Source organism: Sus scrofa, chromosome 3 (genome assembly GCF_000003025.6).
Source record: "Sus scrofa isolate TJ Tabasco breed Duroc chromosome 3, Sscrofa11.1, whole genome shotgun sequence".
NCBI lineage: Eukaryota > Metazoa > Chordata > Mammalia > Artiodactyla > Suidae > Sus > Sus scrofa.
This window is the reverse complement of record NC_010445.4, coordinates 45,225,052-45,239,964: the sequence shown is the minus strand read 5'-3', so window position 1 is coordinate 45,239,964 and position 14,913 is coordinate 45,225,052. Positions and strand designations below refer to the sequence as shown.

General features: G+C 40.9%; 1 protein-coding gene across 4 annotated transcripts in view; it reads left to right on the top strand.

Moving 5' to 3' along the window:
* The window catches only part of ACOXL (acyl-CoA oxidase like), a 360,188-nt gene that overhangs the window by 323,098 nt on the left and 22,177 nt on the right, over positions 1-14,913 (top strand). For all 4 annotated transcript variants that reach the window (XM_021087042.1, XM_021087044.1, XM_021087045.1 and 1 more), the window contains one exon: positions 4,328-4,429. In XM_021087042.1, coding sequence (XP_020942701.1) covers positions 4,328-4,429 — 102 coding nt within the window. The remainder of the gene's footprint in view (positions 1-4,327; positions 4,430-14,913) is intronic.

Below are 14,913 nucleotides of genomic sequence, written 5' to 3'. Positions count from 1 at the left end.
AGCCCTCCTTCTCCATGACCTTCTTGGTTATCTCTGGTTCCTTGAGGCTCTCTTTTCCATCCTCCTTCCAGAATCTGGGGTTTATTTATCTTGGTCTGCTGCACATGCCTCCAGGGACAAGCAACTTGAGGAATGGGGAAAAAAATTAAAGTCACCATCTGTTTGGTGGCACTTTGAATCCTGGTCTGCTGCCCATCTGTCTGCTCTTAATTATTTTTCAATTCCTCAAATCACCTCTCCATTTACTATGTCCAGGAGTTATGGCTATATTCAGGATTATTATGAGGACTAAATGAGGCTAATGTAAAATACTTTACAGTGTCTGGCACATAGTAGGTACTCAATAAATGTTGACTGTTATTTATTCTATGGGCAGAGATTATCAAAGGGGCCTGAAAGCAAGAAAAACAGTAAATATTACTCTGACAATACAACAGATATAGAAAAAAGGGAGTAAATTGGGACATATTTAAAGAAACCAAGATAAGTATAGAGAGGGCTCTCTGATGGATATATAGATTCTAAGGAAGCTATATATAAATGAAGAGTCAGGTGGGGAGGGGGAGATGCTTGTCCAGGGATAAATACAAAAGGGTAGCATTTCATAAATTTCAGGGTGGCCAAATCCCAGCATAACATGAGGCTTGACAAGTAATCTGATGAAGATTTAAAAGGCTATTTTTAGCTACTTTCAAAGTTTGAAGAGACAGACACTTGGTCTGGGGAAGAAAGCTTTGATGTTAGTAATACAAAGAGAAAACAGACCTTCTGTTTCATATAATGTTCCCATCTTCTCTTTGAATTGGGGAGGACACAGTTGTGAGACACTTGAAACCAAAGAGGGCAAAAGCAATGTCAGAAAACTATCAATGAACAAATGTCCACATTTAAAAACATAGATTGGGGAAACTATAGAATTTAAGATTGGTGTCTCCAAGTTAAAATTCTAGAAAAGGCTGATTGAGACAGTTTATGAGCAATTAGAAAAAGGTAGTCACCATGTACCTGTCTGTGTTCACTATGGCTAAGCCTTGCCAAACTAATCTTACTTCCTTTCTTAATCAGGTTACTAAAAGAGAAAAGGTGGGGGAGTTGATGTATCTTGATTTTGGCCAATACTTTCCAGACTCTCAGGATATCCTTACTCATAAGTTCAAGAAATAGGAATTAGATGATAGATTCTCAAACAGTCTATATAAAAAGATATAGACCTAAGAATCGGGTCTTATGATATGAAGACATAGATGGGACTTGACAAATCTGTAAATGACACAAACACATGAGGTGACTGGATCAAGATTCACAGAGATTTGGGGGTCTTCCAAGTAGGTCATATCAATAAGAAGATACTTGAAGAGAATAAATTTAAAGTCATTTCTTTAGGGAGTTCCCATTGTGGTGTATCTCATTAAGAACCCAACTCATATCCAGGAGGATGCAGGTTTGATCTCTGGCCCCATTCAGTGGGTTAAGGATCTGGCATTGCCATGAGCTGTGGTGTAGGTCACAGATTTGGCTCAGATCTGGCGCTGGCTGTGGTTATGGTGTAGGCCAGCAGCTGTAGCTCTGATTTGACCCCTGGCCTGGGAACCTCCATATACCACAGGTGCAGCACTAGAAAGCAAAATAAAAACAAATATAAAAATAAATCATTCCTTTAGGGATGTATTTATGTATGTATGGGTTAGCTGAAAACAAGTCATGGAAGAACAGGTATGGTGGGGACTGTCAAATGAGCAAACATTTGATGTCAAACAAATATGCATGATATTCTTCTACTCATTTACTGATAAAACCTTATGTGGCTATCGTAAAAGCAAACCCTGTCTTACCTTGCTTCAAAGTATGGAGACCCAAACCAGGACAGTGATGGTGCTGCAGACAGTGAAGTGATAAGACATCTGGAGCCTGTGTTCAGTCTTGTGAGACACCTTGAAGGGGAGAATTGAGCATTTAGAAGAGGCCCCCAGGCCCAAGGTGGCACAAGCCCACCAAAAAGTCGTGTGGTGAGAAAAGGACAGTGGGTGAAGGCTGATCCTATAAAGAAAGTCTAAGCAGAGATGTGAAATTTATCTTGCAATTTGTTAAGAGCTGTTATCTGGATACTTTCATAGACTCCTGCTTTGCTTCCTAGGCATCAAAGTTACAGGATTAAGAGCTATGAGTTATAGGAAATTGGATGTCAGCCAATGTCTTCCGGTGTGTCCGCTTCTTTCCCAGACCTAGGCCAAGAGATGAGCAGGATCAGATCTCTTTCCTACAGCACGAACAATCCATCAATTCATATTCCACACAGAGGAGTAGCCCAGCATGCAATGGCTCATCCAACAAGGAGGCTGCTTGGAGAGCCGGCCGCCTCTTAATGCACTGAGCTCCAATCCCAAATACATAAAAGGAAACACATTCATGTTCTATTTGAAGGACAGAGGTGGGGCTGATGGTATCTGGACCTCAAGGTGTTGTTCTGGTACCAAGAACTGGGACATGTATTTTCCAGGACAAGCAAAGTGGCCAGTCAAAGGAGAGTCTGAACTGTGTTCAAGGAGAAAAGCAGAAGTCCAAAGCCAGAAAAATAGCCCTAGGCATCAGATACACAAGAGCTACAGAACCATCAACAGGAGGACAAACCAGAAGTTGACAGAAAGACAGAACAGACATGGTCAGGCTGTATCATATGTCTCTGGTTAAAGGTGGCAGTCTTGGGAGTTCCCGTTGTGGCTCAGCTGAATGAACCTGACTAGTATCCATGAGTATGTGGGTTGGATCCTTGGCCTTGCTCAGTGGGTCCAGCATTGCTGTGAGCTGTGGTGTTGGTCGCAGATGAGGCTCAGAGCCCTCATTGTGTGGGCTGGTGGCTACAGCTTCAATTCAACCCCTAGCCTTGGAATCTCCATATGCCACAGGTGCAGCCCTAAAATTAAAATTTAAGGCAGAAAAAAATTTAAAAAAATAGTAAAGAGGGCAGTCTGGGATGAAGCCTGAGAGTGCTATCAGCAGTGGGGGCTGTGAGGAGCTCCATGGGACCAAGCAGATTGAGCTTGAACTTGAGATGGGACTGAACTAAGGCTGGATGACCACCTGTCAGGAGCATTAGAAATGAGAATTGTATCGGATATCCTCTGGTTGCCTTTCCATCTCTCTTCTCCCCCCATCTTGACTGTGCTCTGGGCCCAGGAAGTGGATCGAGGTAACCTGCACCAGTGGGATCCTTGCCTGCTGGATCCAGTTAGATTCTGAGAACAGGAAGCCCCAGAGGGAGGTCAGAGATGGGGAAGAGAATGAGGCTGGGATATTCCTACCCTCTGTCTGCCTGCTAGTGGGATCACCTTGGGGTTTCTGTGTTCCTTGGCTGAAGGTCACAGCTTCTCACAAGGCGTCCCTGTCAACACAACTGTCTTCCAGGATCCAGCAGCCTTGCCCTGCCCTCTTCTCTCCAAACCTAGAGGTGGTAGCAACAGACCTTTTCTTCACAATAGTATGGAAAGAAGGGAACAGGTGGGAAGAGAGAGAAAACGAGACTGGCCGTGAGTTGATAGCTCTGAAAGCTGGAGGATATAGACATGAAGGTACATTACTTGGTTCTCTCAACTTTTGTATAATTTTTGATTTATCAAATACTAAAGACTAAATGAGGACATGATTAAGATGGCAGAATAGAAGGACTGGAGCTTAGCTTCTCTAAAGGCTTAAAGAATAGTTGATTAAAAGTTACTTGTAGATACAGGAAAAGTTTATTAAAAATTACTATTGCTGGATGCCACTGAAGGAGGTCTGTGTGTCAGCTTCAGAAACATAATAGGAAAAACATATTGAAACAGAATGCAAATGAGGGATACTATTTTTATGGAAGTCTAATCAAACGATGCTCAACAGAAAATGCCAAGATGATATTATTCAGAAGGTGCATTTACAGTATTTTTCATGAATCAAGAAAGAAAGCCAACAGAAATATTACATTTATCTTTTAAAATAGATAATGAGTGGCCTCTAAATAACCAGGGGTGGGGAAGAACGAAGTGAGGTTACAGATCAAGCAAGACTGGCTGTGAATTAATATTTGTTGAACTTGGGGAGGGAGAGGGGATAGAGCCATGGAAGTTGGTTATGCTGTTCTTTCTAATGTTAGACATGCTTTACATTTTCCATAGAGTGGTTTTTAAAAACAAAACATACATTGCATGTCCAAAATATGACCATTTTACATTTAGAATGTATTGACTTTTATGGTCTTATGAAATGTAATATTATGCTATGTCTCATTCACCTCCTTAGAGTCTGCATTTTCTGATGTGTTTTTCCATTTCTCTCCTCTTCCCCTACCCCTTAGTTTTGTCTGCTGTATGGAACCAAGCTGGTGTTCCAGGAGCGAGCCTGGTATCTTGAACATAAATATTTCACTCCCGTGGCCAGCATGAGGATTAGGAGTCAGGTAAGAATCCCTGGGCTGCAGGGGGAAAAAACCCTTTGTGCATCAGCTGTTGGCTCTTTGCTTTCTTAGAAAACAATCCTGCCAATCTTTTGTCAGTTTCCACTCACAAATTTTTATGCCTCTGGGACTTCATATACATGTTTTCACTGCCTACCGTGATCATATTACACTTCAGGGTTTAAGTCACAAGGAAATGATTCACTGTGTATGAACTTCTAACATGTAAAGGGGAGGAAGGAATCAGAAGTGTTTACCTTGTCTTGGTGGGGGAAAAAAAGGAGGTATAAAGTGATTTTCTTTTTCTTACTTCTTACCAAAACCTATGAAGTCATTCTTTATATTTAGAAAAAAGACCTGTGATGTTTTTGTCAGGAGTAGCAGTGGACTTTAATATGATAGCCCTGGACCATCTGAAAATGAAGAGAAAGCCAGTGAAAATCATCACCAAAATGCTGCTCTAAAGAAAAGGCTATAAAGGAGTTCCCATTATGGCTCAGTGGTTAATGAACCCAACTAGGATTCATGAGAATGCAGGTTCGATCCCTAGCCTTGCTCAGTGGGTTAAGGATCCAGCATTGCTGTGGCTGTGGTGAAGGCTGGTGGCTACAGCTCCAATTCAACCCCTCTCCTGGGAACTTCCATATGCTGTTGGTGTGGCCCTAAAAATAAGCAAAAAAAACAAAATAAACAAAAACCACCAACATAGTGTCTGTGAGGGTGCACATTTGATCCCTGCTCTTGTTCAGTGGGTTAAGGATCCAGTGTTGCTGCAAGCTATGTCATTGGTTACAAATGTATCTCAGATCCAGCATTCCTGTGGCTGCGACTTGGGTAGGCAGCTGCAGCTCTGATTCAACCCCTAGCCAGGAACTTCCATATGCCACAGGTGAAGACCCAAAAAGAAAAAAGAAAAGAAGAGAAGAGATGAGAAAAGAAAAAGATGTAAAACAGCATAATCATCTATACAACACATTTTCTAGGTTCTTCTGCTTTTCTAGACCTGCTATTACATGCCTGAAACACCAGCAGGTATATCCTCAGTCTCTGCATTCAAGAGAGCTGGGAATCTGAAACGACCTTTAAAAACACAAAAAGCAACACAAGGGTTTGGATCTTTTCAGTGAACTTATCCATAAGAATAAGTTCAGAGCTCAGAGGAGAGGCCACGTGGAAGTTAATAGCATTCTTTGCTAGACCTTGAAGAGGGAAAAATTCGATGCGGAGGTGGTAGTTCAGTTGAAGAGGAGGAAATGCAGATGAGCCTTCAGACAGGGTTGGTGAACTCAGCAAAATCATGGAAACAAGAGTGCTTAGGAAAGACATGTTAAAAACAGTGAAAAGACCAGTTTGGTTGAAGTCTCAAATGATAGAAAAACCTGCAGAAGTCTATTGGAGCAAGATTATAGTGGACTTGCAAGAATCTTGAAGAGTCTTTTTCCTTTTCAGGAGATAATTATATGAAGAAGAGCAGGTATAAAGATGCTTCAGTTGTCTATTGCTATGTAACAAATGACCCTCAAATTTAGTAGCTTGAAACAACAGCCATTTCTCCTTTCTCATTATTCTGCATTCTGGACAGGGCTCAGCTAGATGGTTCTTCTGCTCCATATGGTGTCTGCTGGGCCCAAGTGCTCAAGCTATCTTAGGTGTGTGTTAGTCATTGTTATGACAACATGATTTGTAAGATTTATATGAAGGCCACATTGAAGGTATCTTCTTCCCCTTGCAAGGCATCTGAAGGGACTCTCAGTTTGAGATCCACCTTAAACCAAATTTAAGATTTGAGGTTGCCTAGAAGACTCAGAGAATTCAAATAAGGGCAGCAATTTCTTTAAACCGCCCCCCGCCCCCCCGCCACACACACACACAAAGTTATAGCTCTTTGGCATCATAGCTTACTGTCTTTGAAATTTCTTGCCCAGTGCTGGCCCTGGTTTTGACTAATCATCACTCCCTACCCCACCCCAATTACCATGAAGCTGTCAAGTGAAAATTCTGATTTGCTGTAAATGGCAAATGCTTTCAAGGCAAATGCAATTTTCTTACTTATTTGTTTCTCTTGGTTCCCATTTTTCTTAATTTTCTGCATTATTGTTTTGTCAGATCATTGATGCTTTAAAGTTTTTTTTTTAAAAAAAGGAATACCAGCCCTCTAGTATCAGATATATAAAGTTCCTCAATGTTATCTGACTTACTTCCCAACAGCCCTTTAAGTGATTTTCATTATTCTTACATGTAGATGAAGAAACTGAGACCCAACATGGCATAGTAACCTGCCCAAAGTAATACAAGTGGAAAAAACCCCTATCTCTCTGATTCTCAATGTTATCATTTATTTTATTTGGATAGAAATCAGCATCAGCCAGTAACAAAAAACCCACCCAGTACCCAGTTCTTCGTTTATGATGTTTTCCCAAAAAAGGAACGAGGGTCCTTGGAGAAATGATTGTCTCTAGGGTTGGGGCAATAAATATATGAGATGAACTTGGAACATCTTCTAGAACTAGAAAGTCAGAATGTACAAAACCAAAACAACAACAACAACAACAGAAAACCCCTCACAATTGTAGGAGTATGTCCAAGGGATGTGGGAAGGAGCTAACTGAATGAGCTCCCAGTGGCCGAAGATGGAACACTTTGAGTGACAAAATAGATAACATAGTATTGGATTATAACTCAAAGTATAAAATAATTAAACACAAGCCCATAATGATATAAGTAAATAATTAAACAAATAAATTGGGGTAAAAGAGACAGGTCTTCCTCAAAGAAGAATTCCAAATGGTATGTGTAGATACTCCCCACTTCAGGAGGTGAAACTTAATTTCCTTCCCTGTGGTATGGGTTGGCCTTAGTGACTTCCTTTTATTTTAAAGACTAGAATATGGAAAGTGAGAAGAGTTCCTTTACAGTGGAAAAATCTAGTCAATCCCACCCTAACCAAGTGATTACATTTAATATCAGTGATAATTCATGTTGATGACATGGGTACTTCTAATATGATGTGAAAAGAAGAGCACTTCACTCTTCTGAAACACCCATAGCCCCAGTCCAATCATGAGAAAAACACGTCAGACAAAACCAAATTGAGGGATGGTCCACACAGTACCTGACTCATACTCCTTAGTCTGTCAATCAGTGAAAGACAAGGAAGGACTGAGAAGCCATCGCCAACCAGAGACAACCAAGGAGATGTGATGACTGGATGCAATGTGGTACCCGGATGGAGTCCTGGAATAGAAAAGGACATTAGTAGAACACTGGTGATGCCTGAATAAAGTCTCTATTTGTTAATATTAATGTACTAATATTGGCTTCTTTATTCTGACAATGGACCATACTTATATAAGATGTCAGTATGGGAACTCTCTTTTGGAAATTTTCTCCAAATCAAAATACATTCTAAAATAAAAAGTTTATTTAAAAATGTCAGCATTGGGGAATAGCCATCAGTCTGGGCTGGTTGTAAATAATAAAACTTTTCAGAGTACCCAAGAGTTATGCTGAAGCTCCAGTCTAAGGATAATTAGCAATGCATATATTTATTCTTAAAAAAATCACATTCCATTCTCATAAAGATTTTCAAGGTAAGTAAGGCTAATATAATTCCCATGTGATAAATGGGTAAAGCTAAGAAACAGAAAAGTGAAATGACTGCCCAAGATTCTAGCTGAGCACAGAATCCAGAACTTCTAATCCCAAGCAAAGGTGGATTACATGGAGCATCACCCATTTGTAGTCTTACTTGTCCATATGAGCACCACGGAGCACTCAAAGGACTTGAGTTCAGAAGCTTCAGAGAGGCCTGCCTGGGCCTTCCTCAAAAAACAAGAAAATCTCGAATCAACAATATACCTACCACATAAGAGAATTAGAAAAAAGGAGAATAAGCAAAACTCAAATTCAGCAGAAGGCAGGAAATCATAAAGACCAGAGAGGAAATCAATAAAATAGAGATTTAAAAAAACAATAGAAAAAAAATCAATGAAACTAAGAGCTCATTCTTTGAAAGGGTAAACCAAATGGATGAACCTCTGGCCAGACTGACCAAGAAGAAAGAGAGAAAACACAAATCAACAACATAAGAAATGAAAAGGGAGAAATCTCAACTGATAGTGCAGACATTAAAAAAAAGAACAAGAGAATACTATGAACAATTATATGCCAACAAATTTGACAACCTAGAAGAAATAGACAACCTTCTAGAAATATACAGCCTACCAAAATTGAATCAAGAAAAAAATAGATGATTTGAACAGACCGATAACTAGAAATGAAACTGAATGTGTAAAAAAAAAAAGCTAATATTTTTTAAATGGCCATAAAACCCTAAGGAATCTACAGACTTAATGTGATCCCTGTCAAATTACCCATGACATTTTTTCACAGAACTAGAACAAATAATCCAAAAATTAACATGGAACTATAGGAGACCCAGAATTGCCAAATCAATCCCAAGGAAAATAAACAAGGCAGGAAGTATTACTCTCCAAGACTTCAAAAATACTGCAATACCAAGAACAGCATGGTATTGATACAAAAACACACATACAGATTAATGGAACAGAACAGAGATCCCAGAAATAAATCCAGACATCTACTGTAAATTAATCTTTGACAAAGGAGGCAATAATATAAAATGGGAAAGAGACGGTCTTTTTAGCAAGTGGTGCTGGGAAAATTGGATATCTGCATATAAATCAATGAAATTAGAACACACCCTCACACCATGTACAAAAATAAACTCAAAATGGCTTAAAGACTTAAACATAAGACATGACACCATAAAATTCCTTGAAGAGAACATAGGTAAAACATTTCTCTGATATAAATTGTACCAGCGTTTTCTTAGGTCAGTCTCCCAAAGCAATAGAAATAAAAACAAAAATAAACAAATGGGACCTAATCAAACTCAGAAGCTTTTGCATAAAGGAAACCATAAACAAAATGAAAAAACAACCTACAGGATGGGAGAAAAAAATTTGTAAACAATGCAACCAACAAAGGCTTAATCTCCAAAATATACAGATAACTCATACAACCCAACAACAAAAAACAAAACAACCCAGTTGAAAAATGGGCAGAAAACCCAAAGAGACATTTCTCAAAGTAAGACATATAGATGGCCAATATGTACATAAAAAGAAGTGCAACATGACTAATTACTAGAGAAATGCAAATCAAAACTACAATGAGGTATCACCTCACACCAATCAGAATGGCCATAGTTATTAAGTCTACAATTAACAAATTCTAGAGAGGGTGTAGAGAAAAGGGAGCCCTCCTACCCTGTTGGTGGGAATGTAAATTAGTACAACCACTGTGGAAAACAGTATGGAAGTTCCTCAGAAAACTAAATATAGAACTACCATATGATCCAGCAATCCTACTCCTGGACATATATCCAGACAAAACTACAATTCAAAATGATATATGTATCCTTTTGTTCATAGCAGCACTATTCACAGTAGCCAAGACATGGAAACAACCTAAATGTCCATTGACAGATGAATGGATTAAGAGGATGTGGTACATATATACAATGGAATACTACTCAGCCATAAAAAAGAACAAAATAATGGCATTTGCAGCAACATGGATACAACTAGAGATTCTAATACTAAGTGAAGTAAATTAGAAAGAGAAAGACAAATGCCATATGATATAACTTATATGTGGAGTCTAAAATATGACAAATGAACCTATGTATAAAAGAGACTCAGACATAGAGAACAGACTTGTGGTTACCAAGGGGGAGAAGGGAGGAAGTGAGATAGATTGGGAGTTTGAGATTAGCATATATATGTGTGTGTGTGTGTGTGTGTGTGTGTGTGTGTGTGTGTGTGTGTATGTATATATATGTATGTATACACACACACACACACACACATATATATATATGACTGAGTCACTTTGCTGTACAGCAGAAATTGGCACAACATTGTAAATCAACTATACTTTAATAAAAAATAATTTTTTAAAAAAAAGTCCTGACTAATGTCCTAGCTTGGGTAAGATCCGTCCACATACTCTGAAAGCAAGTGCCAGTTGGTCCAACTGAGGGTCACAAGAGATGGAGTTTGGGTTTAGTTTTCTTTTGTTTTTAATTTAATTTTATTGAAGTATAGTTGTTGACAATGTTGTGTTAATTTCTGCTGTACGGCAGTGATTCTGCCATACATATACACACATCCACTCCTACTTAAGTTATCACAGAACATTGAGTAGATTTTCATGTACTATAGAGCAGGTCCCCATTTACCATCCATTCCATATACAAAAGTGTGCCTTTGCCAATCCCAAACCCCCAGATCCATCCATCCCCCCCACCCCCGAGTCCTTCCCCTTTGGTAACTATATATTTATTTGCTTTCTGTGTCTGTGGGCCTATTTCTTTTGCATAAATAAGTTCATTTGTATCTTTTTTTTTTTTTTTTGGTCTTTTTGCCATTTCTTGGGCCGCTCCCACGGCATATGGAGGTTCCCAGGCTAAGGGTCAAATCAGAGCTGTAGCCACTGGCCTACGCTAGAGCCACAGCAACACGGGATCCAAGCCACATCTGGAGCTACACCACAGCTCACAGCAACGCCGAATCCTTAACCCACTGAGCAAGGCCAGGGATCGAACCCACAACCTCATGGTTCCTAGTCGGATTCGTTAACCACTGAGCCATGACGGGAACTCCTGTATCATTTTTGAAATGCTTTTCAAAATGCAAGTCAGTCTCCCAAGCCCTCCCTGGTTCTGATAACTAACTGCTTTCTTTGTCTGGAGCTCCAGTGTTGACAGAGCTGGTCTACATTCATGATCCTGGGTAATCCCCACGAGCACCCCTGAGTGGGAATAGCTGCTAACCCACTTGACAGATGGGGAGTCTGAGGCTGACTTGCAGCTGCTATAGGGAAAGGTTAAGGTGAGGCTTCCAGATTCTGGTTCCCTGCTGTTCCAGTGTTCCCAGGCCTGAATTATTGGATGAGCCACCTCTACCTTTGTGCTCTCATTCTGGGACCTTGGCTTGAAGGTTGTCCAGAGGTGGTACCTTCAGGGCTCCATTATAACAAGGTCCCCAAGTAAAAGGTTTCTGTGCCTCCCCCATTAAGTACTTTTGCAGGGGGTGTGTATAGAATAATTGTGTGCTTTGTTCTTGGAAAATTTACTATCCAGGCATTATCCTGTTTCAGTCTTCATTAACCTAGACATTTATATTTACTTTACTTTAGATAATTATCAGCATTAAGGAGTAGCCATTGGTTGAGTCTCATTTTAAGGAGGAAAACCTTTCAAAATAACCTAACAATTAACAGTGGTGTATCTCCCCTAAAACCAACTTTATGTGGCTTTTAAAAAGACAATAAAACAAAAGAAAAACTTCAGGCTTTTAAAATGACTTTTTTTTTTTTTTTTTTTTTTTTTTTGTCCGCTTCCAGTGCATGTGGAAGTTCCCAGGGCCAAGGATCGAACCCTCACCACAGCAGCAACACAAGCCACTGTGGTGACAAGAGACAACGTTGGATCCTTAACCTGCTGTGCCACAAGGGAAGTCCTATAAAGATTTTTTCTTTTTTCTTTTTTTTTTTTTTTTTTGTCTTTTTGCCTTTTCTAGGGCCATTTCCTATGGCATATGGAGGTTCTCAGGCTAGGGGTCTAAACGGATCTGGAGCCGTCAGCCTATGCCAGAGTCACAGCAACTGCAGGATCCGAGCCGCATCTGTGACCTACACCACAGCTCACAGCAATGCCAGATCCTTAACCCACTGAGCAAGGCCAGGGATTGAACCCACAATCTCATGGTTCCTAGTTGGATTCGTTAACCACTGCGCCACCAGGGGAACTCCTAAAGATGTATTTTAATGTAAATGAATATTTGGCACTGAGTAATCTTCAACCTTATTTTACACCAGCCCCTAAAGATAACTGAGTTTTGGAGCAGCCTCATTTTTCACATTGGAGTGTGGAGTGTTTGCTCCCTGAACTCCTGGGCACAGCTGTCCGGCCTGCCCTGCACCCCCCCACCCCCCACCCCCGCCTCCATTGGAACAGTGGTTCTTGGGGACAATCGGAGAAGTGAGTGCATATGGATGTGTGGTCAGCTCACACTAGGAAATCCACACGGGAGGAAGCTTTTCAGTCTGTGTGTGCTGAGAGAATCACAGCCCAGCTGTGGGTTGCAGATCAAAAAAGACCCTATTCAGCGTGGTGAAAATAATACTGAGCAAAATGTTGAATCAGGTTCTGTTTCCTGCCCTGAGCCCAAAGGATGGAACCATGTGAGACTGCAGGTTGGAAAGGACCTGCAGGGGAGCGAGGGAGGGCTGCAAAACCCAGCACTGTGGCCAGGGGGACCATCCTCTCCACCTCCCAGAGGGCATGGGAAATTGCCTGTAAGAGCAACAGTGTTAAAAGCCGGAGACCTGTTTAGGAAGAAAGAAAATAAATACTGATCATGACCATGTCCAATCAATCTTGACATCTCTGCAGTCTTTTTGATCATGTTACACCCACAGCTGTTAGTCCTTCACTCAGACGTTTCCTTGATGTCCGGTTTGAGTCGTGACCGGCCAGTTCCTTCCTGAGTGCACTGTTTCTGTTGGAGCAGCAGTTGACTGGCACCTTTTGGCACCTGAGTCCTTCTCCCATGCCTCTAGACCAACCACTTTCACTTTTTGTGTGCTAGGGTGATGCTCAGATTCACCAGCACCAGCCCAAGTCCTGTTTTTTACCCTTGCCAGCAAGTGGTCACAGGGGCAGACCCAGCACCTAATGGCCTTAGTTCACCCCAGTAAAAGGAACCCTTCTTTTTCTCCCTGAGTGAGAACTGCTCCAAGATCTAGCTGCAGCAAGGAGAGCCTGGGAACCTGTGCATGGCAAGTGAACTTGGCTCTTACTCTGTATTTGCTCAAGTCTAAACCAACCATTAAGGTTTGGGTTTCAGTTTCAGTTTAGTCAATCAAATAGTCAAATCATTGAGGAGGGAAAACAGTCAAGCCCCATGATCAATGGGTCATTCAAGTAGTTCTGAATAGATGGAGCCACTAACACATTGATTTATTCTTAGGAAATGGGCTTGGTAAGAATGTGCAGACACCAGACCCCAAAGCTAGGATGCTACTTGGCTCCTTTGAACTTCTCTGGTCCCCCAACCCCATCCAATCCACCAAGTACAGCCCATCTGACTTGGCTATGAGCAAATGATGCGGTTTTGAGAACTCTTAGCTGTGTCCTCCAGGCTGGGTGGAGAAGCTGGTATGGTTGTAATGGAAGTGACAGTGCAATGGAGTGGTCATCCAGGGAATGCAATTGAATCAAATTTAAAAATTTTTCTTTGTTTCAATTTGAAAGCATCCCCAAAACTCGTTCTAACTTCCTTTCATTTCTGTAGAATCCCTGGTTCACCTCCAAGAGATGGCAGGAACTAAAATATGAGTGTGTCCTGGTCCACCTACTTTTCCCAGAGCCAGAGACCCTCAAACAGAGGGACAGAAAAACTATCAGTCCCAACAAAGTACCTCTAAGAAAAGGGGAAATCTCTTTTTCCTTCCTCCTCCCCTTCTTCTCTGGCCCAAGTCTGCTCTTCAGTGTCATAAAATACATTGTTGAACTGATAAATGCAGGCCATTCAACTGAGGTTAAGAAAATACAAGTGGGATGTGTTTCTTCACTTTGGTCAGTAAAGTGGTCCCTAAGGTCACCACCTCTGCAATCCTGGTTTCTCGTGGCAGCCATCTGGTCGACCCTCATGCTTTGCCTTACAGTACGGCTTTGTGTGTCTGGGAGAGCCAGGCTCATTCCATTTCCTTCATTCAAGGATAGCTTGTTATAACTGCAGGAGAGAGCAACTTGTTTTGTTGAGCTCCAGTCTCTGAGTTCTGGCAGCTGCATTATCCCAGGCTTTTTGGGGGAGGTATTTGAAGTGCTGGGAAATTAGGGCACCCTTCTCCATGAGTCTTGAGTGAATTCATCCCTTCACTTCAGGATGCACAGTAAGAATTTCCATTCTTTGAAATATGTTCCTAAGAGTAGCTGTGTTACACCCAAAAAAAGACTTTTTAAGAGGTGAAATTCAGCAGGTCAAACCAACAGGAAAGACCTCACTCACAGTTAAAGACAAGGTGGGTTTTATTATGACTCCATAATAAGAAAATTTAAATGAATTACTGAACTTGAAACAGAAATGATCCCTCGTGCATCCACTTTGGTAGAAATTAGCAGTGTAGTTAGAACTCCATTCTTTTCATAAAATAAAATGTGTCCATAGTTGCTTTTCTCTCTCTGATAGTAAGTTTGCTCTTTTCCTTTAATTTTAGAGATCAGATGTTGCTGTGTTCTATTCCATTTCTCTTCTCTGGGGCACTCTAAGTACTTGGTATTCAGTAAACCACAGAAAGGTAGCTAGTAGGGGTGACCTCATCTTAAAGGACAGAGAAGGGACAGGACTCACTTGTGAGAACCCACAGTTCAATAAAAAACCAATATTCCTCTGTCT